Source organism: Mauremys reevesii, linkage group 10, assembly GCF_016161935.1.
Source record: "Mauremys reevesii isolate NIE-2019 linkage group 10, ASM1616193v1, whole genome shotgun sequence".
Classification (NCBI taxonomy): Eukaryota; Metazoa; Chordata; order Testudines; family Geoemydidae; genus Mauremys; species Mauremys reevesii.
In genome coordinates this window covers 24,716,224-24,738,788 of record NC_052632.1, presented here as the reverse complement: position 1 = coordinate 24,738,788, position 22,565 = coordinate 24,716,224, and the positions used below count along the sequence as shown (strand labels likewise).

The 22,565-nt window shown below is 39.9% G+C and overlaps 1 protein-coding gene across 6 annotated transcripts in view; it reads left to right on the top strand.

The window, feature by feature from the left end:
• Positions 1–22,565, top strand: part of NEDD4 (NEDD4 E3 ubiquitin protein ligase) — a 105,398-nt gene that overhangs the window by 28,342 nt on the left and 54,491 nt on the right. For 2 of the 6 annotated variants that reach the window (XM_039490105.1, XM_039490104.1), the window contains exon 1: positions 6,849–8,403. The exons of 1 other annotated variant lie outside the window; for it this stretch is intronic. In XM_039490105.1, the coding sequence (XP_039346039.1) occupies positions 6,864–8,403 (1,540 nt within the window). In that variant the 5' untranslated portion in view covers positions 6,849–6,863. Of the gene's footprint in view, positions 1–6,848; positions 8,427–22,565 lie in introns of those variants that run through there. 3 more of the 6 variants (XM_039490107.1, XM_039490106.1, XM_039490103.1) reach the window with 2 other exon arrangements.

The window sequence follows — 22,565 nt, the reverse complement described above, 5'->3', positions numbered from 1 at the left end:
TTTGAAGTCACTACTTTCTGTAACTGAGTACAAAATTACAAATTTTGGAATCCAGTGTCTTAGAGATAGTATCCGCTTGTTCATAATGTTTTCGTGATTAGTTTTTCACCTGATTTAATTACCTTTATCGTTTGAGTGGTTGTAAATGTTGTAGAAATTTAATTTTGGTTATGGTAACTCTCTCTCTTAAATGATCTAATACTTGTTTTTACCACTGCCAAAATTCCTGTAGTAAAGATAAAGGTTTCTCCGAGATCAGCGTGGATTGATTTAAATCAGTGATTAAAACCGCAATTTTTATCATAATTTAAATCAGCAAGAAGGAAACATTGATTTTTAAACTTATTTTGCAATTGTACCTTACCTAGAAGGTTCATTCCCGTTCTTTGGTATGATTAAATATGTTGATGAAACCAAATATTATAGCCTTCTAACTAAAGTTGGTGCTAGCTAGGAGGATACACTAGATCTATACACATTTATTTATTAAATAAACTTTAACATACACTTATTTGAATTCTTAATTTTAACGTTTTTGCTGAAAAGGTAAATTATATTTCTTTACTAGATGGCACAAATCTAGAGTAAAAAGCCAACCTATGATTGGATGAAAACTGGAATTCAGTTAAATGTATAGAAAAAGCATTTAAAAATTGGTGGTTTTTTTAAACATTATAGTAATTATTCTGGATACAGAAGAGAAGAAAAATTATCAAAATCTTACATTTAAAAAATGGACTTATTAAACAACGTATTAACTGTAGTTAATGAATTAACTTTTTCTGGTCACCATGGGCCAGATTTTCTAAGGTACTTAGGCACCTCAAGATGCACATAGGCATCTAGCCTTTGTAAGTGCCTAGTGAGATATTCAAAAGCACCTATCTGCATCTTCAGGTGCCTAAATATATTTGAAAATCTGGCCCCCTGTCCTTCAAGTTCTTAGAAGTTGTAGAGCTTATCCTCTCCCACCTGGTTTTAAGTCCATATATATGTAGGCAGAAGAAAACAAGCTTTCCTGCTTTTTCAACTCTCAATCAGTTTCTTAACTTTGAATGAACTAGTACAAATGAAAGGAAATATTCTCTCTGTACCTACTATGTAAATTGAAACTAAAAATAATTATGGCAAAATCTTTTGTACGACACCAAAACTGAAAGTTTGAATTTATATAAAAAGATAGAGGGTTTCCCCAATTTTGTATATATTTTAAAAAGAAGCACCCTTTAACTCTGATGCAGTATATTTTTTTAAATTGTATTAATTTAAGCAAATTTTAAGGCTTAAATTTGAGGTTATAAAACAAGTTATAACTTGAAACAAATTTATTTTTAGAACTCTAAATTTGATGTTTGCTAATTTTAGTTAAATATTTCTGTAATGTTCTATTAAATACTGTTGTGTTTTTTTTATCTACCTTCTTGGAGGCTGGCCATCAAGAGCATCAACTCTTTCAGCAGATTGGCAAATGAATCCCATAAAATGACACTTCAGGCCTTGTGCTTCAGCTTTCATTCAAACTATAGTAGGAGTGCTCAAAAGGCACTAGGATTTGGCTGTTATCTAGGGGTACAATTTCTAAAAGCACCTGTATCCCATTTTCAAAAGTTACTTAGGAGTCTAAATCACTTAAGCACTTGTGAAAACTTTACCCTAATGAAAGTATTTAAAGGGAAGGAAACCGTATGAAAGTAAAAATCATGATATAAAGATGAGCAGAGTGTGAGCTTTTGACATTAATGAAGTGGAGAAAAGAACCATATGACTGGAAGGGACCTCGAGAGGTCATCTAGTCCAGGCCCCTGCACTCATGGCAGGACTAAGTATTATCTAGACCATCCCTGACAGGTCTTAAAAATCTCCAGTGACCAAGATTCCACAGCCTCCCTAGGCAATTTATTCTAGTGCTTAACCACCCTGACTATTAGGAAGTTTAGGAAACCTCCCTTGCTGCAATTTAAGCCCATTGCTTCTTGTCCTATCTTCAGAGGTTAACAAGAACAATTTTTCTCCCTCGTCCTTGTGACAACCTTTTATGTACTTGAAAACTGTTATCCTGTCCCCTCTGTCTTCTCTTCCCCAGACTAAACAAACCCAATTTTTAGAATCTTCCCTCATAGGTCATGTTTTCTAGACTTTGTCATTTTTGTTGCTCTTCTCTGGACTTTCTCACATTTGACCATGTATTTCCTGAAATGTGGTGCCCAGAATTGGACACAATATTCCAGTTGAGGTCTAATCAGTGTGGAATAGAGTGGAAGAATTACTTCTCGTGTCTTTGTTTACAACACTCCTGCTAATACATCCCAGAATGTTTGCTTTTTTTGCAACGGTGTTAACTTTATGTATCGCTTGTGATACATCCCGTTTTGCTCCTTCGTAGGTTGTCATTTCCCATTTTGTATGTGTGCAGCTGATTGTTCCTTCCTAAGTAGAGTACTTTGCATTTGTCCTTTTGAATTTCATCCTATTTACTTCAGACCATTTCTCCAATTTGTCCAAATTATTTTGAATTTTAATCATATCCTCCAAAGCACTTGCATCCCCTAACAGATCGGGATTGTCTGCAAATTTGATAAGTGTACTCTGTGCCATGATCTAAATCATTGATGAAGACATTGAACAGAACCAGAACTGATCCCAGCGGGACCCCACTTGATATGCCTTCTGGCATGACTATGAACCACTGATAACTACTTTCTGGGAATGGCTTTGCAACCAGTTATGCACCCACCTTACAGTAGCTCTATCTAGGTTGTATTTCCCTAGTTTATGAGAAGGTCACGCGAAACAGTATCAAAGCCTTACTAAAGTCAAGATATACCATATCTACCACTTTTCCTCCCTGCCCCCATCCACAAGGCTTGTTACTCTGTCAAAGAAATCTATCAGGTTTGTTTGACACAATTTGTTCTTGACAAATCCATGCTTAAATATAAACACAATATCTTATTACTCAATCTACAGTTCAAATAACAGTGTTGCCTTTTCTGGATCACAGTGCCTTCTCTCACACTTCATAAATATGCGACTATTGCTGAACACATACATATTCTCTCAACTGCTGCTGGGGTAATGCTGACAGACCCTGGCTGTCGGCGGATGGGATCAAATCTCGGGCTTTTGAAGCTTAGTGCATGAGCCCCTACCACATGAGCTAAACGCCACATAGTTATTAGCTAAGGCTGTAGCAAACTCATCAATCTCTAGATCAGGGATTCTCAAACTTGGGCTCATGATACCTCAGGGGGTCGCAAGGTAGTTACATGGAGGTTGCAAGCTGTCAACTCCATGGGGCTGGCAGCCCCAAGTCGCCATTAAATTACATTATCTCCCCCATTTTTAATTTATAAGGGGGGTCACAGTCACAGGCTTGCTGTGTGAAAGGGGTTCCCAATACAAAAAGTTTGAAAACCACTGCTCTAGATGGTCTAAGTGCCACTAGAGGGGGACAGAGTACCACACCAGGCTTGCATGGGTTACATACTTCCCCTAACTCAGGAAGCATGTCCCACACTTCAGAGACTTCCCGGATGATATCCTGGATGAGACCCCGCTTGTAACGCTGATAGATCCCAGTTGTCAACTGGCAGGATTAAACCTGGGATCTCTGAAGCTTAGTGTATAGGTCTCTACTACATGAGCTAAAAGCCACATGGCTATTGGCTAAAGCTGTAGCAGACCCATCAATCTCTAGATGGACTAGATGCCACTAGAGGGGAACAGAGCGCCACACCAAGCAGGCCTGGGTTACACTGGCAACAAGTTTCATAGATTATTTTTCAGTATGCACCTTCGTCTGCATAGGAGTCTAATATTTCTTACAGAAAAGACACAATTCTCTGCCAGCACCAGACTATGGGAATTCTTCATCACAAGAATGGCAGTTCAGGCTGCTACAACCTCTTGCCTTGTGAACTTCCTCATTGTGATCTTAGAAAGAAAGCATGGTAGAAATGCTCATGAAGTGGAGCAGTCTTAGGAGATATGAAGAAGTAAATATGGCTTAGGTCTTCAAATCATTGCTAGAAGACAAGATTCTGTGTCAGGTCCAATTGTACCCACTAGTAGGATTCTTCTGTAGCTGAGTGGACTGATAGAGACTAGCTAAGATACCTACAGGTGGCCAGACACTACTGTTTTTGCTATCCATAACTGGATAAATGTTAAACTATATGAGAGAAGTCTTGCTACTGCAATTCTTGTTCACAATCTGGATACTGGCTGGTAAAGACTACTACTTCCTGGTAGAACAATTTGATGTGGGAGAATTAGTGTGCTCTGTACATGGTATGCACAGCTATACAGCAAGGAAAGTACCACTGAACCATAGTCATCACTGTTGTGAAAAATTGTTGAGATGATATTTGAATGGGATTGTTGCTGTATCTTGCCAACTCTTTCCTCATCTCAATAATCCAGAATTGTGCATTAAAAAAACCTCATATCATTCTGTGGTCAACCAGGCCATAGTGGATCAGAAGTCATTTCATTATCACAAGTTACCAGGTAAGGTCATGATTCAAGAAACTTAACATCTAGTGTGAAAGGACACACTTAACTTAAATCCAGAACTACTACTTCCTTGCTAAAGCTCTGACTACTTAGCTCTTGTTTAACATAGCTCATAGTAAAGAAGGAGAAATAATGCTTAAAATTATCTTTGTAGTGAATAATTCTGCTTTCTGGCTATTACGTTTTTTTTTATCAGGTAGTAACTTTCTATAGCAAACTTGGGTAACATGATACGTTTAATTTTGTTGTCCTTTGGACTAAATTAATCAAGTCAGACTATTTAAATTCTAAAGTCACTTTGGTTCTAGTTTAAAAAAAAACAATGTTTTCTTTTCTACCAAAACTAGAAACTCAAAGAAAATATATTGCTTAATGGTTATATATAACTTTCTGAACCTGTGACCAAAAAGGCTCTTTTTGGAGTCCAACAGTTGTTTCTCCAAGTGTAACTTTGATTAGTGATACTTGGTGAAATAGCTGAACTGTTTTACTTATTAGTCTTTTTGTGATTAAATTATTTTATGATGTTGATGCATTTCTAACCACAACATTTGGGTAATGAGGTTAAATGAAGCCTAGTGTAGTATTAAAAAACAAACTTGTTGCTTGCTTGCAAACAAAAAGTACTGTAAACTTGGTCCTGGCTCTTATTTGGAGAGGAGGTAAAACTGTTAGTTTTAGTGCACGCTAACCAAAAATATAGCAAGGGTCATGTAAATATTGAGCACAAACTGTCCAACAGTATGACCTATGAAAGGATAAATGGTCTAGTGTTCTCTCCTGTTTGAGCTTTACCGGCAGCAATAATTCACTCCATGTTAGTATGTTAGTTTCTGTAGTTAAAAGTACATTCATAGCCAAAGGTTTACTACTACTGACACTTCACAGCGAGACTACCTTTTTCCAGAAATCCCACTAGGTGTCAGCAAAGGGCCTTTTCTGTCAATGTTGCAAACATCCAGAGAAGTTCTGTCATTTTAGTCTTACATTTTTGGGGAAAGTTACCAGTATATTTTTCCTGGATTAGTCTAATTGTGTTTCCATAATGTTTTTTTCATCAATGGATCTCAAAGCACTTTACAAAGGAGGTGCAGTTGTAATATATTCTTGTTACTATAGTTAACTGTGAATGCATGATATTACTATACAGTCTGCATACAGTATTTTATACAATCTGGCTTTTGAGTAGTCTTCATCTGTAAATTGTATTCCATAGATTATGCAGTCATTTTAAATATGCAACCTATACTGTACATCTCTAGAAAGACACTGCATAAATTTCTTTAATCTGTACCTGTATAGACCTAAAGATTGCATGCCAAAAGCATGGTTGAACACTTAGTATTCTGCATCTATAATTCATAAATAACCAGATACTAGTCCAGAACATGGACTACTGGCCAACAATTTAAGCACTTAAGTTTGAAATGTAAAAAGTTGTAAAAGTGCAAAAAATCTAACAGTACACCTTTAACCAGAAAAAGGCTAAAATAGATTCATTAGGAAAGAACCTCTATGCTAGGCTGAAACCTTGAGTGACAAAAGAAGAAATTTTATGGCTTTATTTAACCCAATTACATCTCACTCAAAATGAAAACCAAAGTAATATGGCGCTATAGGATTCCACAGAATGCTAATCCATGTTAAGTGTCAGCATTTAAGTGTGATTGCCCAATAGCTTTCATAGGACTCCCCTAATTTTTTTAACCTTTTATTAGTATGAAATGGCTTAGTTCATTGGCTTTTTTCATAACTTCAGACCTCACCCGTTTACTTGCATGGGTTACTATTTGGAAATTCAATCCTAGATTTGATACTCAGTTATATGGGACTTCATTCCTACCAACTTCCTGTAATTCTAAACCTATGGGTAAAAATATTAGTAGTCATACACTGCTGCAGAAAGCACAGACACATTGGTTCAGCTAGTGTAGCTGCAGCAAGAATTGCCGTTTTAAACTCGAAGAGCTAGAATATTCTTGGATTTTATTCATTTATGCAAATTACAGAAGGTAACATTGAAACAAGTTTGGCAGTGTGTGTCTGTGCTGTAGCTGAGTTAAGCTTGACGGTCGTTGGAAATCAAGTGCTTTGTAAGTAAATGCATTCTGACTACAAACAATCAAAGAAACCGCAATTCAAGGATTGGCTGATTTATTTTAGGAGGTGCTTTTTGTTATATGCTAGTTAGTATCTTGTTGAAATTGAGACAAAGGCTGCGGCTTTCATGGGATCTTGCTTTTCTGATGTGTTTGAACTGGATCTCAGCTCTGTGCAGCTGCCTCTAGCCTTTCTGCAAAAGGAGCTTTATGGTTCTTGCTCACTAACATGTGTGCAAATGAGAACAAATGGCACGACGGTTAAGATTGCATTTTGCAGCCCGAAGGAGCAACACTGATCCATTATCAGAAATCTCTGGAGATGGTTTGGATGGTAACATTCATGTGTATTTCCAAAGACCTTCTCAGAATTCTACACCTGATATTATACAAATTAAGGTGACTCCCAGGCAAGCTGTCTTTCCAACGGTAATGCAGGAAATAATTAATCAACAGCAGCATTCAACTGTTTCTTCATTGCAAAAGAACAACAAAAAGAGCACCTCACTGCAGATTTCCCTGCAGTCTAGAAGGTATAGTGAATGTTTTCAATCTGATACAGTAGTTGCTAGTGAAGACACTTTCATCAGTGTTGGTAATGAAGGAAATGCTTGTAACAGGAATATGGCTGATTACAGATCTAATATGCTAAACGGTAGCAGCCATTTGAGCAATGCTACCATGTGCACTGGCAATCTTGGTGGTATTGCAGCGAATAACAGTGGATCCTTCAGTAGCACTGGCAGTGACTATGAATCGTGTGCAAGTATCACTAGTGATGGAGGCTCATACAGCAACAGTATAATCAGTGACAGTAGTAGTTGCACTCTTTCCACTGGTGATGATATCTGTAGCAGTATTGTATATAGTACTTCTTCGTATAGAAGCACAGCAAACAAATGTAATTCCTATAGGAACAATATATATCAGGAAGCTTTATGTAGAAGTAAAAATACTACTTTTGATCAAGATGGTTTGGAACAAGTGAAATTGCCAATGAGGAGGAAAACTAAAATTCCACTACGACGTTTTTCATCATTGGTAATCTTTCCTAGGAGTCCTTCCACTACCCCACCAACTTCTCCAACATGCTTGGATCCTCTACCAAACAGGGGATCTTATCAAACATCACATCAGTTTGTTATTTCTCCTACTGAACTGGCACAAAATGAAGATCAAACAACTTCTTCTAAAGGGTTCCTTTCAACAGCAGTCAATGGATTTCGACTATCTAAAACCATTTGCTCTCCTGGTGAAACTAGAGACATTAGACCACTTTACTTGAATAGTTCATTACAGGACAAAAATCAGGCTGCAAGTAGCGCTGAGCAGACAACTTGTGAAAAAACATCCAACAGCTTCCCTTGTATTTCAGTTCATTTAACTCAGCAAAGAGAATCTGCATCAAGGGATGAAACGGTTAATGGTTGCTGCAGTCCAGAGTTATCAGAAAAGGAATTAAGTTTGTACTCTGATGCAAAGTACCCTAATTTAAAACTGATACGTAGCACATCTGCATGTTTACCCTCAAAAAAACATTCTGAGTATCAGATTCTTATAAACGAATTAGAAAGACCAAATACACAAATGAGGACAACCCACCATATTCTGCAAAGAAGTGTTTCATTAGAAGGATCTTGTCAAAAAGTTTCTTGCTGTTTATCCAGTCTTAAATACAAGTGTCCTAAGGCAGAGACATCCCAGTTGCACATACAGTTCACACCTGGAAATGAAGGAAAAACTAGTGGCTTTCCAAAAAATGTCAGTATCTGCAAAAGGGAATCAAGTAGTACTTTGTGGAGGCCCCACAAGGTGAGTTGTTTTTTTCCTTTGAGAAAAACTAACACTATAAATCTTTCTTTGCCAGTGGATCTGAAGTAGTAGAATGATAGCCTGTCATCAAAGCATAAATACAAGACATTTATAAATGTTACAATTATGTTTATTCAGTATTGCAAAAATGTTTCAGTAAATTATGTATTATAAATGGGGGCGGGGATGTGATAGAGAACATTTTTAAAAAATCCCATTTGGTCTTTCCTAGAGTCTAGTGTCCTTTTTGGTCAAAATTCTCAGTCAAGCACCTGAATTTCAAATATTAATTCAAAATCATAACTAACTCATTTAGATGCAGATAAATGGTTTGCCTTATTATATAGTCTAGATATTGAAGTTCTCCTCGACTTAAAATCAAATTTGATCTAAAACTTCAACTGTATAGCATAATCCACAACAGAATTATTTTTTGCTGAAATATCTAGATTTTAAAATGCCTAAGAATGAATAGGTTACTTTATAATCTTTGATTTACTTTATATATGTTTTCTTAAAAATGTTTTTGCCGTAACTTGCTGTGTAGAGAATTTAATTATAAGTAGATTTTGAGTAGAGCAACTGTAAAATACCATTTATATCTGTATACACCCTGAGCCACAGGAATTTTAAGCGTTTCCTCGTCTTTTTATTCTAGCTACTAGTTCAGCCCAAGCTTTACACTGTAACTTAATATCTTTTCCAACAAGATTGCTGTTCAAATTAGTTCTTGAGTTTAGTAGTCTTAACTTTTTTGAGTAATAAAACTCCTTTTGAACTAAACTTGAGAAATTTGTCCCTCTTGTGTTAACTAGTGATGCAATTTATATTTGTTGTTAATGACAGTCAACGCCACAAGAAAAGTAGGTTTATAAACTTGTTTAAATGATCCTTTGTTCTTGAAAGTCATTCTGAAATTCTTGCAAAATTTCAGACTCGCATAGTGCTCTTAATTATGAATAAAAATGGACAGCAATGCAACAACTAGGCATTTTTACAAACATTATTAAAGTTTTAAGTACACACTAGCCTTAGTGAAGTGACACTTTCTACTATTTTACCACCTTGCTAATACAAATGAAAGGGGAGTTGCAAGTGATCTGCAGTTAACACTAATCTGGAGAGTTGCTGTAGTATTACCTCGAAGTCCTATCCTGCAGATTTTAGTTCTTTCAGTGAAAATATTGCCTGACTAGAGTTTGTTTGTTTTCTTTATTAAAATCACTGTCTCAGTACCTTTTTTTATTTTAAAAACAGTAACAAAAAAACCTTAAAATATTGGTCTGAATTTTAAACTTTGACAGAAAAATCATCGCAGTGGATCATAAGTTATCAGTGCGTACTCTTTGGAGTATGTACTTTTGGAAAAAAGGCTGTACTAGATTGTCCTGGAAAACTGTAAATCAGTAAGCAAACTCTTACTTAAATTGCAGTGGTATTGTGGTTGTGAAGTATTCCCTAATATGTAGTAGTCTGAACCTGCTCATTTATAGAAAGTCCATTAAGAAGATGGAAAAACTGTTTAATCATAGTGCTTTAAAGTGCTTCTTACGGTTTTCGACTTACAGCTGTTGTGCTTGTCTAAAAATGTAAAGCAAATTAAATTGTTGCAAATTCAAATTAGAAGCCCAGTCTATGAAAACAAATGCTTGAGTAAAAATTCCAGGCAAACTTCAGTCTTCTAAAGAAAATAATTTGAAATTGAGTTTCTTGGCAGACATGTTCCTGGATTAACCCCTCCTATGATTCTGGCAACCTTTGAAGCACTGTGTAGCAGGTAGTGTATGTCTATTACTGAAGTGTGTGGGTTTTGGCTTTGGTGGGTGTGGTGTGGGTTTTGTTTTGTTTTCCCCCTTTTTCTAGCAGTGGGTATTAAGTTTCATGGTTAAAACCTAGAAACATGATCCTGGACAGCTAAATTTCAAAGGGGCTGAATGGTCTTTCAAATCGTGCTCACTGTTGTGAACACACTTTTCATGCACATGCGAATTACCTGCATTTGTGCATGCAAAACAGAATGATGGCTGCCTTTTGAAAACTGGACACTAAATATGATTTGCAGCAGTTAATGAGTTTCAGATCCTTTGTGTAAGACAATATGCACAAAGACCCCCCTCAATTGACCCTTGACGTTTTACAAAATGAGCTTTTACAAACAGTTCTGTAAAATAGCTTACCAAAATAAGCAAAAAGAGCAGATTGAATTGACTTTGTAGTAATTCAGCAACCTGTTAGAAGAAAATCTTTAGACAGTAATACATGTATCATAGCAGTCTTTTTAAAAAATATAATAGATTTATACTGTAATAGTTTGTTAATTATATAGTAAATCTAATTATAGTGGGGGTATTGTGACTCATTTAAAAACAACTCCCAAAATATTTCTCTTGACTCCAGTTAGTCTGAGTTAGTATACTGATATGCTGAGTCTGGGTTCAAATTTAACAAGCTGATATGGGAGTAGCATTTAGTAATGTCAACTATCTGTGCAGAGCAGTCATGAAATTAAATCAGTACTTTGGTTAGAGACTCCAGTGTCTGAAGCAGTGAAAGGTCTATGCATTCTTTTTTTACGTGCCTAGCTACTAGCCTTCAGCCACATAGTATCAGGTTTCTTGCTTTCCATAATCAACGGCTTAAGTCAAATCTGTGTTTTTAAAATTTAGTAAGAAATTTCACTTCTGTGACAGCAGGCCTTAAGCTATTTTAGCTGAAAAGTGTGGGAGGATGGCTGGACCATGTCTCTCTATTCATCTTTATTTGAAATTTACCAAGGGAACCTTGCAGTAAGTTGTGCAATGCATGTGGAGGAGAGGAGAGGATTAAATACCCTGACTGCAATATCAAGGTGTTTGGCCTTGACTTGCTGACTTATTATTTTAGTTCATATGCCTCTTTGTTGGGGTGGAAATTATTCTGTAGCGGAAGCGTTGAACTAATTTTAAATTGTTCATATCATGAATTAGGCTTTTTGAAGGGGTGGAAATAGGCAGAGGGATAGAAAAAGTTACCTGGTCTCTTATAAAGGCATATTCCCAATTTGTGGTATTATGGTATGCCACTGGCAGCCATGAGGTTAACTATTCCTTCCAGATCAGAACCATTTTTACTTTGAATGTGTGAACCTGGTAACTAAATGGGAAGTCTATCTCCAGTAATTAAGTATAATTCTGTATTAGAAATTTTAAGGTACATTTTAAGATGTATGAGGATAATGTTAATACTTCCCTTTTTTTACTTTTACTTTACTGATTTTGCCAGAGTTCCAGGTTTGGTGAATGAAATTTTGCAACACTTACTAGAGCAAAAAACCTTAAAACTCACACTTTAGAGCTCATGAAAGCTTTTGTACAGCTAGTCTTGTGTGAAGGAAACTTTCAATTTGAACACTCAGACCCCTCTGAACAAGAGTGTGCTGGTAACCAAAACCTCTCAGTATTCCATAGTGAGTTTTACTTGGAGGGGCGGGGGGTAAATGCTTCTGAAGTTCTTGTAGCAACTATGTCAGTCTTAAGCTGCATGGAGCATCAGACTAAAGCATGAAGTCCTATCTCTTAGGAGACTCATGTTGATCAAGACACACAGGCAAGCAAACGACAGATGCATGGGATGGATATAAGCAGCAAACTGTGACTTTATTTAATACTGGTGAGGGGTGCTATGTGCCCATGCTGTACTTGTACCTGGAATTTAACTGGTTCCAGTGTGGGGTTTCAGAGCTACCACTATATAACCAGTAACTCAAAGTAGACACTCCTTGGCCCACTCTTAGAACTCAACTCACTGTTGAATCCTTTCTCCTTCCCCACTCTGTGTGGGAAGGGAAAGGTTATTAAGAGGGAACCTCAGTCTGGGAAGACTTCAGGTCTCCTCTGCTCTTAAGACACACAGTCCACCAGCAGAATCCCAGGTCTCATATACCTCTGGGAACTGGCCCTTCTAGCCTTTATTTGCAGGGGACACCAGCCACAACTTGTGATAAGCTAAATGGTCTTAACTTTGCTAATGTTAAACTTTCAAGTCTGATTGTTTTCAATCCAACATTCCCTACATGATGCTGCAAGGAACACAAAAAACCCTACCAGATCTTTGCCAGTTTGGCCTCAATGGGGAAAAATTCCTTTCCTGTCACAAAATAGGCAGTTGCTCAAACCTTCGGCATCTTAAAAACACTGTTCTTAACTAAAATTAAGGGGAGGCAGGGTGGGGCAGCAAGCAGGAGCAAGAGACTTTTCAAAAAAGTCTGGGAGAATTTAAATTGGTGGATGGGGTGACACAAAAGCCATTCAGCTAGCCTGGTCCCGTCTTCTCCTCCTCCCCCACTCCCCCCTGGAAGTCTGCCCTTAAGGGGAGGGCAGCCCCTATCTTGCCACAGGTGATGCATACACTTTTGCATCTCCCCTGTGCTCTCCAGACACTGTTATATTCCCTACAGTCCAGTCAACATTTCCCCTCCCATTGACTTGGGGGGGAGGGGCATTTTTATTGGAAGTCAGAGCTAATTAGTGCATTTTAATGTTAAATGTGTCATGGCCTTTAGCTAAACTTAGTAAAAACTTGGTGATTAGCCTTTTCCCATTTAATCTACCATTTTTGTCTCATCTCTGCTCAAACCAGATGTAATCTATTCCTGCTTGGAGCTTTTGTTACAACATCCTTTCTTCCTCCCCCCCTCCCCCATGCTCTTGCTCTGCCTCTGGTTTGACTTGTCTATAAAGCAAAGCATGTTAAGTTAATGTGAACTTTATCCCTGAAATTTGCCAGTAAGTTAACAAACCAAAGAGTTTGCTTTATGATTTCTTTTCAGATTACTAATCAGGCAAACTTTTATCAAAATTTTTATCATGAGTGGATGCAAGATCATGGTTTTTCTTCAAGTTTAGAAATGTTTCAGTACTTTTATAAGGTGCTGGGTCAACAGCACTAGAGACTGAAGTCTGTTCAGACCCTAAAAAGGTGTATTACAGGTTATGGCACTGCCTCCCAATAAACTGCTTCAACTTGGGGCAAAAACACTAGATATAGATAACTGTCAGAAGTTTAAACATATTAATCTTAGCTCTAGAAAGTTAAATGATCAGACACACAGCTCTATTTTAAGACAAGACGAAGTGCTTGACTTTTGGTGGGGAGAAGACTTGCAGAAACCACTGTGTGGTGAACAATCTTATGTAGCTTGTTTTATCAAAGAGATTTGCATGTTTTGACTTAATTGTGAGCCTAGCCCACACATTTACTTTCACAATTTTTTAAGCTATTAAGATAACAGGATCCCCTATGTTAACTTACTAGGAAGTATTAAAGAACATAATTAACAATTTTGCATATCTTGGAAATAAATTCTAAATGTTGAGGTGTGGCGTGATTCATAGTGCGCTCTCAAGCATTAAAGGAGAATTGAAGATCTGCTCCCTTTGAAAAGCTAAGATCTTGTCATTATGGTGACTCCAGCTAGAAAGAATTAAAACCTTTTATACCAAAAAGATTATGCTAATTGTAGCCTTTCACAGTCCTCTTACAGCCAGCTCCTATATTGTATTTTCACCAATGTTCCTCTTCATTTCTAAGCTTTGCCCCTAAATTCAATGTTATCTATTGTTTTCAGGGTGTTTTGTGGTCTTTTTTTATCACTTTGCCTTATACTCCTTGTTCTTTAATTTCTCCCTCCAGTCTAGTAGTGGCCTATAAGGGTGTGTCTCTGGTGCAATTAAGCAGCCGTGGTTTGCTCATGTCAGCTGGCTTGGGCTATGGGGCTGTTTAACTGCTGTGCGGATGTTCCCTGTCATTTTTCTGCAGGGAATCACAGGAATTCTGTGGGGCGGGGGGGCATGCAGAATCCACCAAGAGTAAAAAGGAGTCTGAATTAGTTTCTCATTGCCAAAACTAGCACCAATAACTCTAAATTCTAGATGAAGAGCTGGTAACTACCTTGTGAGGGAAGCTGATAAATAATGCATCATCACTCACTTTCAGATCAGTCTCTAAAACATATGTGCCTGTTTCTAGCTAATCCACAGAGCCTGCAGCTCTGAACTGTTTGTAACTTTTCTTTACAGCATGAATATTTCACATACTATTGGAGCTAAAGCAAAATGTTATTACCTTAGCCACCTGATGTCTTCAAAATCCTAATGTGCTTGTAGAACTGAAAGGGACCTTGAGAGGACATCTAGTCCAGTCCCCTGCACTCGTGGCAGGACTAAGTATTATCTAGACCATTCTTGACAGGTGTTTGGGGATTTTTAAGAGCAGGTTACACAATGATGGAGATTCCACAACTTCCCTAGGCAATTTATTCCAGTGCTTAACCACCCTGACAATTAGGAAGTTTTTCCTAATGTCCAACCTAAACCTCCCTTGCTGCAATTTAAGCCCATTGCTTCTTGTCCTATCCTTGGAGGTTAAGAAAAACAAATTTTCTTCCTCCTTGTAACAACCTTTTACATATTTGAAAACTTATCATTTCCCCTCTCAGTCTTCTCTTCTCCGGACTAAACAAACCCAATTTTTTCAATCATCCCTCATAGGTCAGGTTTTCTAGACCTTTAATCACTTTTGTTGCTCTTCTCTGGACTCTTCAATTTGTCCACATCCTTCCTGAAATGTGGTGCCCAGAACTGGACACAATACTCCAGTTGAGATCTAATCAGAGTAGAGCGGAAGAATTACTTCTCGTGTCTTGCTTATAACACTCCTGCTAATACATCCCAGAATGATGTTCATGTTTTATTTTTTTTCCCCAGCAGCATTACGCTGTTGACTCTCATTGAACTATGACCCCCAGATCCCTTTCCGCAATACTCCTTCCTAGGCAGACATTTCCCATTTTGTATGTGTGCAACTGATTGTTCCTTTGTAAGTGGAGTACTTTGCATTTGTCCTTATTGAATTTCATCCTATTTACTTCAGACCATTTCTCCAGTTTGTCAGATCATTTTGAATTTTAATCCTATCCTCCAAAGCACTTGCAACCCCTCCCAGCTTGGTATCGTCCACAAACTTTAGAAGTTACTCTGTATGCCATTATCTAAATAATTGATGAAGATATTGAACAGAACTGGACCCAGAACCAATCCCTGTGGAACCCCATTTGTTATGCCCTTCCAGCATGACTGTGAACCACTGATGATTACTCTCTGGGAACAGTTTTTTCCAACCAGTTTTGCACCCACCTTATAGTAGCTCCATCTAGGTTGCATTTCCCTAGTTTGAGAGGGTTATGCAAGACCGTATCAAAAGCTTTACTAAAATCAAGATATACCAGGTCTACCGCTTCTTTGCGGGCACCACCACCCCCCTCAAATCCATAAGGCTTGTTACCCTGTCAAAGAAAGCTATCAGGTTGGTTTGACACTATTATTTTTTTTAACAAATCCATGCTGACTGTTACTTATCACCTTATTATCTTCTAGATGTTTGCAAATTGATTTCTTAATTATTTGCTCCATTTTCTGTCCGGGTACAGAAGTTAAGCTGACTGGTCTGTAATTTCCTGGGTTGTCCTTATTTCCCTTTTCAGAGATGGATGCTATATTTGCCCTTTTCCAATCTTCTGGAATCTCTCCAGTCTTCCATGATTTCCCGAAGATAATCGCTAATGGCCCAGATATCTCCTCAGTCAGCTCCTTGAGTATTTAAGGATGCATTTCATCAGGGCCTGGTTACTGGAAGACACCTCATTTGTCTAAGTAATTTTTAATTGTTCTTTCTCTATTTTAGCCTCTTCTGATCCTACTTCATTTTCACTGGCATTCACTATGTTAGACGTCCAGTCACCACCAACCTTCTTGGTGAAACTTGAAACAAAAGTCATTAAGCACCTCTGTCACTTCCACATTTTCTGTTATTTTTTTCACCCTCATTGAGTAACGGGCCTACCGTGTCCTTGGTCTTCCTCTTGCTTCTAATATATTTGTAAAATGTTTTCTTGTTACCCTTTATGTCTCTGGCTAGTTTGATCTCGTTTTGTGCCTTGGCCTTTCTAATTTTGTCCCTATATGCTTGTGTTATTTGTTTATATTAATACTTTGTAATTTGACCTAGTTTCCACTTTTTGTAGGTATTTTGTAGGACTCTTTTTTTCCGATCATTGAAGATCTGTTGGATAAGCCAGGATGGTCTCTTGCCATACTCCCTATCTTTCCTATGCAGTGGGATAGTTTGCTCTTGTGCCCTTAATGTCTCTTTTTTGAAAAACTGCCAACTGTCTTCTATTTTTCCCCTTAGACTTGCTTCCCATGGGACCTTACCTACCAACTCCTTGAGTTTGCTAAAGTCTGCTGCCTTGAAATCCATTGTCTTTATTTTGCTGTTCTCTCTCCTCTACCATTCTTTAGAATCATGAACTCCTCACTTCATGATCACTTTCGTCCAAGCTGCCTTCCACTTTCAAATTCTCAACCAGTTCCTCCCTATTTGTCAAAATCAAATCTAGTTACCCATGAACTTTTATTTATAAAGAACTAATAGGGAACTGACCCTAGAAATAAATTACTAAAATGTTAAATGTCCTGTAAGCCACTAACTCATCTAGGATAAATTATAGCTAGTATTTTATGCTCTCCATTTATTGCCACAGGACCCACTACTATGGGTGTCCCTTAATAAAAGAAAACTGGTTTCAGTAACTGAAATCTACCTACTTACTGTTCAAAGTAATACCTATGGTTTTAAAAATTAAATTAGGCCATAAAACAGCACAATGATGATGACTTTTAAGCCACTATCAATTCAGGCTGTGTTGTATTTGATAAAGGATTAGTATTCCATTATCAATAATGAGTTATCCAGTCCCCCCCAACAGTTTGCACATAATCGGTGTAGTCAGGTGCACTATGGATAGTTTTGAGGGAGGTTGCAAAATAAATTTTCCAAAGTATTTATCAAAAACATTCTTACAGTTTTGTGAAATAATTTAAATTATGTTCCAGTTCAAGATGTAAGAGGCAGCAATTCAGTGTTAAATTCGTTGTGTAAAGATGCACATTTTATTAAGAGGACTTAAAAACTCTAGCTTGGAAGGCAGGGCAAAGGGAGAGGAGGGGAGGGGAAATATCTAGAGCAGGACTGTGGCTCTAACTACTACAGAGATTCTGGGCAGCACTGCAGCCTATAGGACAGCCCAGGCAGGCTGCTGGGACCTGAACAGTCTTGGAGGCCTGTCTGTTACACTGAGGGCCCATCCAGCCCCTAAAACAGCTCAGAATTAAAGCTACCTTAGCTCTCCCCTTGCCCTGGGCTCAGAGTTCTGTGCTACACTTCAGCACAGGTCTTAGTTTCCCTCCAAAAGCCAAAGAGTTTCACAGGTTGATCAAGCAAGTGAAATTGTGACTGCCACCCTCCAAACGAGTCATTTGTTTACAGCAATTTTCTACCCCACTCTGAAGGATTGCCCTCCATTCCTGTTAAGTGTTCTTTATTTCAAATGAACTTGCTTCTAAAATCTCTATGATGCCCAAAGAGTTCTGCTTTGGGAATGCAGCCCATGAAATGCTTACAGCTTATTTTGGTGTTGCTTTATGAATTATTATCTATAATCATACCCAGTTACAGATATTTACATCATTCACTTTTCATCAAGGAGCTTTAGGGTAAATGAGAAATTCTCTGTGACCAGGTGCATGAGGTAATACCTCTTATTGGGCTGACTTACGTGGGTGAAAAAGACAAGGTTTCCTGAAGAGCTCTCTCTAGCTCAAAAGCTTGTCTCTTTCATCCATAGAAGTTAGCCCATTAAGAGAGAGTAACTCACCTACCTTGTTTCTATACATTATATAAAATGTAGACTTTATTTGAAAAAGCTGAAATCCATATATGCAAGATCCTGAGAAACTATGAATTTTAAAAGGGTATCAGAGTGAACATGATGCTTGAGAGGAGTAATTCTGGATGAGGCTACAGACAAGCATTCATCAAAAGGACTCCTGTTAGGCCATATTAAAACTAAAATGTAGCTGCTCTACAATAGGAACACAGGAAGAAAATAAATCAAATTTCTATTTTTGTTCTACATTACATACAAAAAGCTACGTTTTAAAAATAACATTAAGGTTGCAAAGTCAGTTATTCAGAAGTTAGGAAATATCAGAATTGTTTGCCGTTGTAACTTTAATTTGGCCTTGTTGTGCATATGCATTATAATAGCGTTACTACATGATCACATACTATTTTTACCTCCCTACTGGATTTTTGCCTCATTCAGTGCATAGAACAAACTGCTTGTTCAATGAGTACCTATTCAGTATTTTTGTTTTATTCTCACTGTTAATATATGGCCCCATGCTTCATTTACTGCTTGCGATTCAGACACTACTCTCAAGGCAGAATTATTAATTCCCTTTTGGCTTTTCTATGGTGCCATCTCTATAAGACTGTTAGTCTTGTAGTGTAGACATACCCTATTTCGAATCAACTTAAGTTGAATTTGTGGAATCGACCTTATGAAGTCGAATTTGTGTATCCACACTAAATACACTAATTCGACTGTGTGAGTCCACAGTAACGGGTCCAGCGTCGAATTTGGAAGCGGTGCACTGTGGGAAGCTATCCCACAGTTCCTGCACTCCCCGCTGCCCATTGGAATTCTGGGATTTCCCCCCAATGCATTCTGGGGGGGAAAATGTGTCGAGGGTGGTTTTGGGTAACTGTCATCATTGAACCGTCAATCACGCCCTCCCTCCCTCCCCGAAAGCGCCTGTTGGCAATCTGTTCATGCACTTTTCTGCTCAGTGACAGCGCGGGCGCCACAGCACTGCGAGCACGGAGCCCGCTGCAGTTATGGCCGTTGTCAACTCCTCACACCTTATCGTCCACCTCTTCCACAGTCAGCTGCTGAGAAATCGGACTACTTTTCAATGGTGCTGCGAGCACTGGTGGACCATGGGGGACGTTTTACCAACATCAACGTCGGGTGGCCGGGCAAGGTTCATGACGCGCGTGTTTTCAGGAACTCTGGTCTGTTTAGACGCCTGCAGGAAGGTAGTTTCTTCCCGGACCACAAAATAACTCTTAGGGATGTGCAGATGCCTATAGTGATCCTCGGGGACCCAGCCTACCCACTAATGCCCTGGCTCGTGAAGCTCTGTGCAGGCGCCTTGCACAGCGACAAGGAACTCTTCAAGTACCAGCGAGCAGCGTGACCTATGACTGTTCAGTTTCTTTACAGAGAAGCTGAACCTACCCCTGTTTCTTTACCAAGTTACTGTTGACTAGCATCTGCAGTTACATATCCCGTCCACCCCGCTTCCCCCACTTCCAACACACTCCTGCCGCAGGCAATCCTGAAAGCATAAACTTTGCCCCTGTTCTACCCCATCGCAGAGTCCCCTGACCCTTGCACTTCTGGGTTGAGATCCCAGTGCCTGATGGTGCAAATTTCATTGTCGTGGGTGGTTCTGGGTAAATGTAGTCAGTCATTCCTTCCTCCGGGAAAGCAAAGCCAGACAATCATTTCGAGCCCGTTTTCCCTGGATTGCCCTGGCATACGCCATAGCGTGGCAACCATGGAGCCTGTTTTGCCTTTTGTCACTGTCACCGTATGTGTACTAGATGCCGCGGACAGAGGCGATTCAGCAGCGCTACACAGCAGCATTCATTTGCTTTTGCATGACAGCAGAGATGGTTATCAGCCATACTGTACCATCTACCATGCCATTGTAAATTGGCAAGGTGATGATGGTTACCAGTCATATTGCATTATACCTTCTGCTGCTGTCATAGGTGCCCCTGGCCGAGATCAGCCGGGGGCGCAAAAGACAAAACTGGGAATGACTCCCCGAGTCAATCCCTCCTTTATGGGATCTAAAAATAGAATAATTCCTGCATAGAATATGGGGCTAGTGTAGTAGAGATCCAGTGTTTCAGAGAACCAGAGAGCACAGCTGCTCCGTGTCAGATTATGCAGGAATGATGAGCTGCATGGCATTCACAGGGTCTGCTCCTGCAACAACCCCACCTGTTGCTTCCCTCCTCCCCCAGCCTTCCCGGGCTACCATTGCAGTGTCCCCTGATTTGTGTGCTGAAGTAATACAGAATGCAGGAATAAGAAACAGTGACTTGTTACTGAAATGAAATAAGGGGAAGGCAGCCTCCAGCTGCTATGATTGTCCAGACAGGACATTAAGCAGTGTGTGGGAGAGGAAAACAGCATCCTGCTGCTATGACAGTCCAGGCAGTACAGAATCTTTTCTTTACACATGAAGGGCGGGGGCTGATGGAGCTCAGCCCCCTGTTGCTATGATGAAGACGGTTAGCAGGCCGTCTACTTATGGGCTGATGACGAGGACGGGTACCAGTCGTATTGCACTACACCATCTACAGCAAGGCTGATGATGATGACGACGGATATCAGTCATATTGCACCGTCAGCCACCCATAAGGGTGGGGGGGAGGATGCTACAGTACAGTGCCGCAGCATCGCGTCTACCAGCAGCATTCAGTACACATAGGGTGACATTTAAAAGAGTCAAGAGACGATTTTTTTTCCTTTCCTTCTGGGGGAGGGGGGTACATTGACGAGCTATGCCCTGAACCGCCGCGGACAATGTGTTTGACCGTACAGGTATTGGGAGATCAGCCAAGAATGCAAATGCTTTTCAGAGACTGCAGGAACTGTGGGATACCTTGCATCCTCAGTCCCCCCTCCCTCCATGAGCGTCCATTTGATTCTTTGGCTTTCCGTTACACTTGTCACGCAGCAGCGTGCTGCGTCTCTGCTACACCGTCTGTCCGGAGATTTTTTAAAAATACTTTGGACCAGGCGTAACATTACAGTAATTCCCGTAATTAGATGCAGGAGTCTCCGAGCGAGATCACCCTGAGGACGGTCACTGAAGGAGATAGAGAGCGCATGCTGCGTGAAAGCCAGCACAGACGAGGGCCCTATGCAGCCATGCTCGGGGAGGCAATGCTCCCTGAGTACCTCATGAAAGCCTGGTGCGGAAAAGTGTGCTGCCTCGGAGCACCCAATAAGGCAGCTCTCCCCAGGAACCTCCTGCGAAGGCTTTTCGATTACCTCCAGGAGAGCTTCATGGACATCTCCCAGCAGGATTTCTGTTCTATCCCCATATATATAGAGACCTCCTTTTCACATACTTCAGATTCCTGTTCCATTAATAATAAAAGTTTACATGTTTAAAGCACTTACCGACTGCTCCTTCCCCTGATTCAGGGTCCGGGTTAACGGCCGGGGAGGGTTGGTAGGGGATCTCCGTGACGGTGATGAAGAGATCCTGGCTGTCAGGGAAACCAGCGTTGTAAGCGCTGTCGCCTGCCTCGTCCTCCACAAACCCTTCCTCATCTTCCCCGTCCGTGAACATCGCCGAGGAACTGGCCGTCGACACTGTTCCATCGTCAGAGTCCATGGTCACTGGTGGGGCAGTGGTGGCAGGCTCCGTAGCGTCTGTTTGCCACTTTGATTTTTTGGTAGCCTTGTCTGGGGTCCTTGATTTTCGCGCTGCGTTGCATCCCGCCTGTATCCTCTGTCTCTCATGGCTTTGGAGACCTTCTCGTAGGTCTTTGCATTCTGTTTTTTGGAGCGCAGCTCCGAAAGCACAGACTCCTCGCCCCACACACCGATCAGATCCAAGACTTCCCGGTCACTCTATGCTGGGTCCCTCTTTCTATTCAGAGATTACATGAACTCCTCTGCTGGAGAGCTCTGCATCGCTGCCGGTGCTGCTGAGCTCGCCCCGATGTCCAACCACGAAATGAGATTCAAACTGTCCAGACAAGAAAAGGAATTCAAATTTTCCTGGGGCTTTTCCTGTGTGGCTGGTCAGAACATCGAAGCTCGGACTGCTGTCCAGAGCGTCAACAGAGTGGTGCACTGTGGGATAGCTCCCGGAGCTACTAAGTTCGATTTGCATCCACACCTAGCGTAATTCGACATAGCCATGTCGAATTTAGCGCTACTCCCCTCGTCGGGGAGGAGTACAGAATTCGAACTAAAGAGCCCTCTATGTCGAATTAAATGGCTTCCTGGTGTGGACGGGTGCACGGTTAATTCGAATTAACGCTGCTAAATTCTAATTAAAGTCCTAGTGTAGACCAGGCCTAAGAATGGCCATATTGTCAGATGAATGGTCCATCTAGCCCAGTATCTTGTCTTGTTGCACTGGCCATTGTCAGATGCCTCAGAGG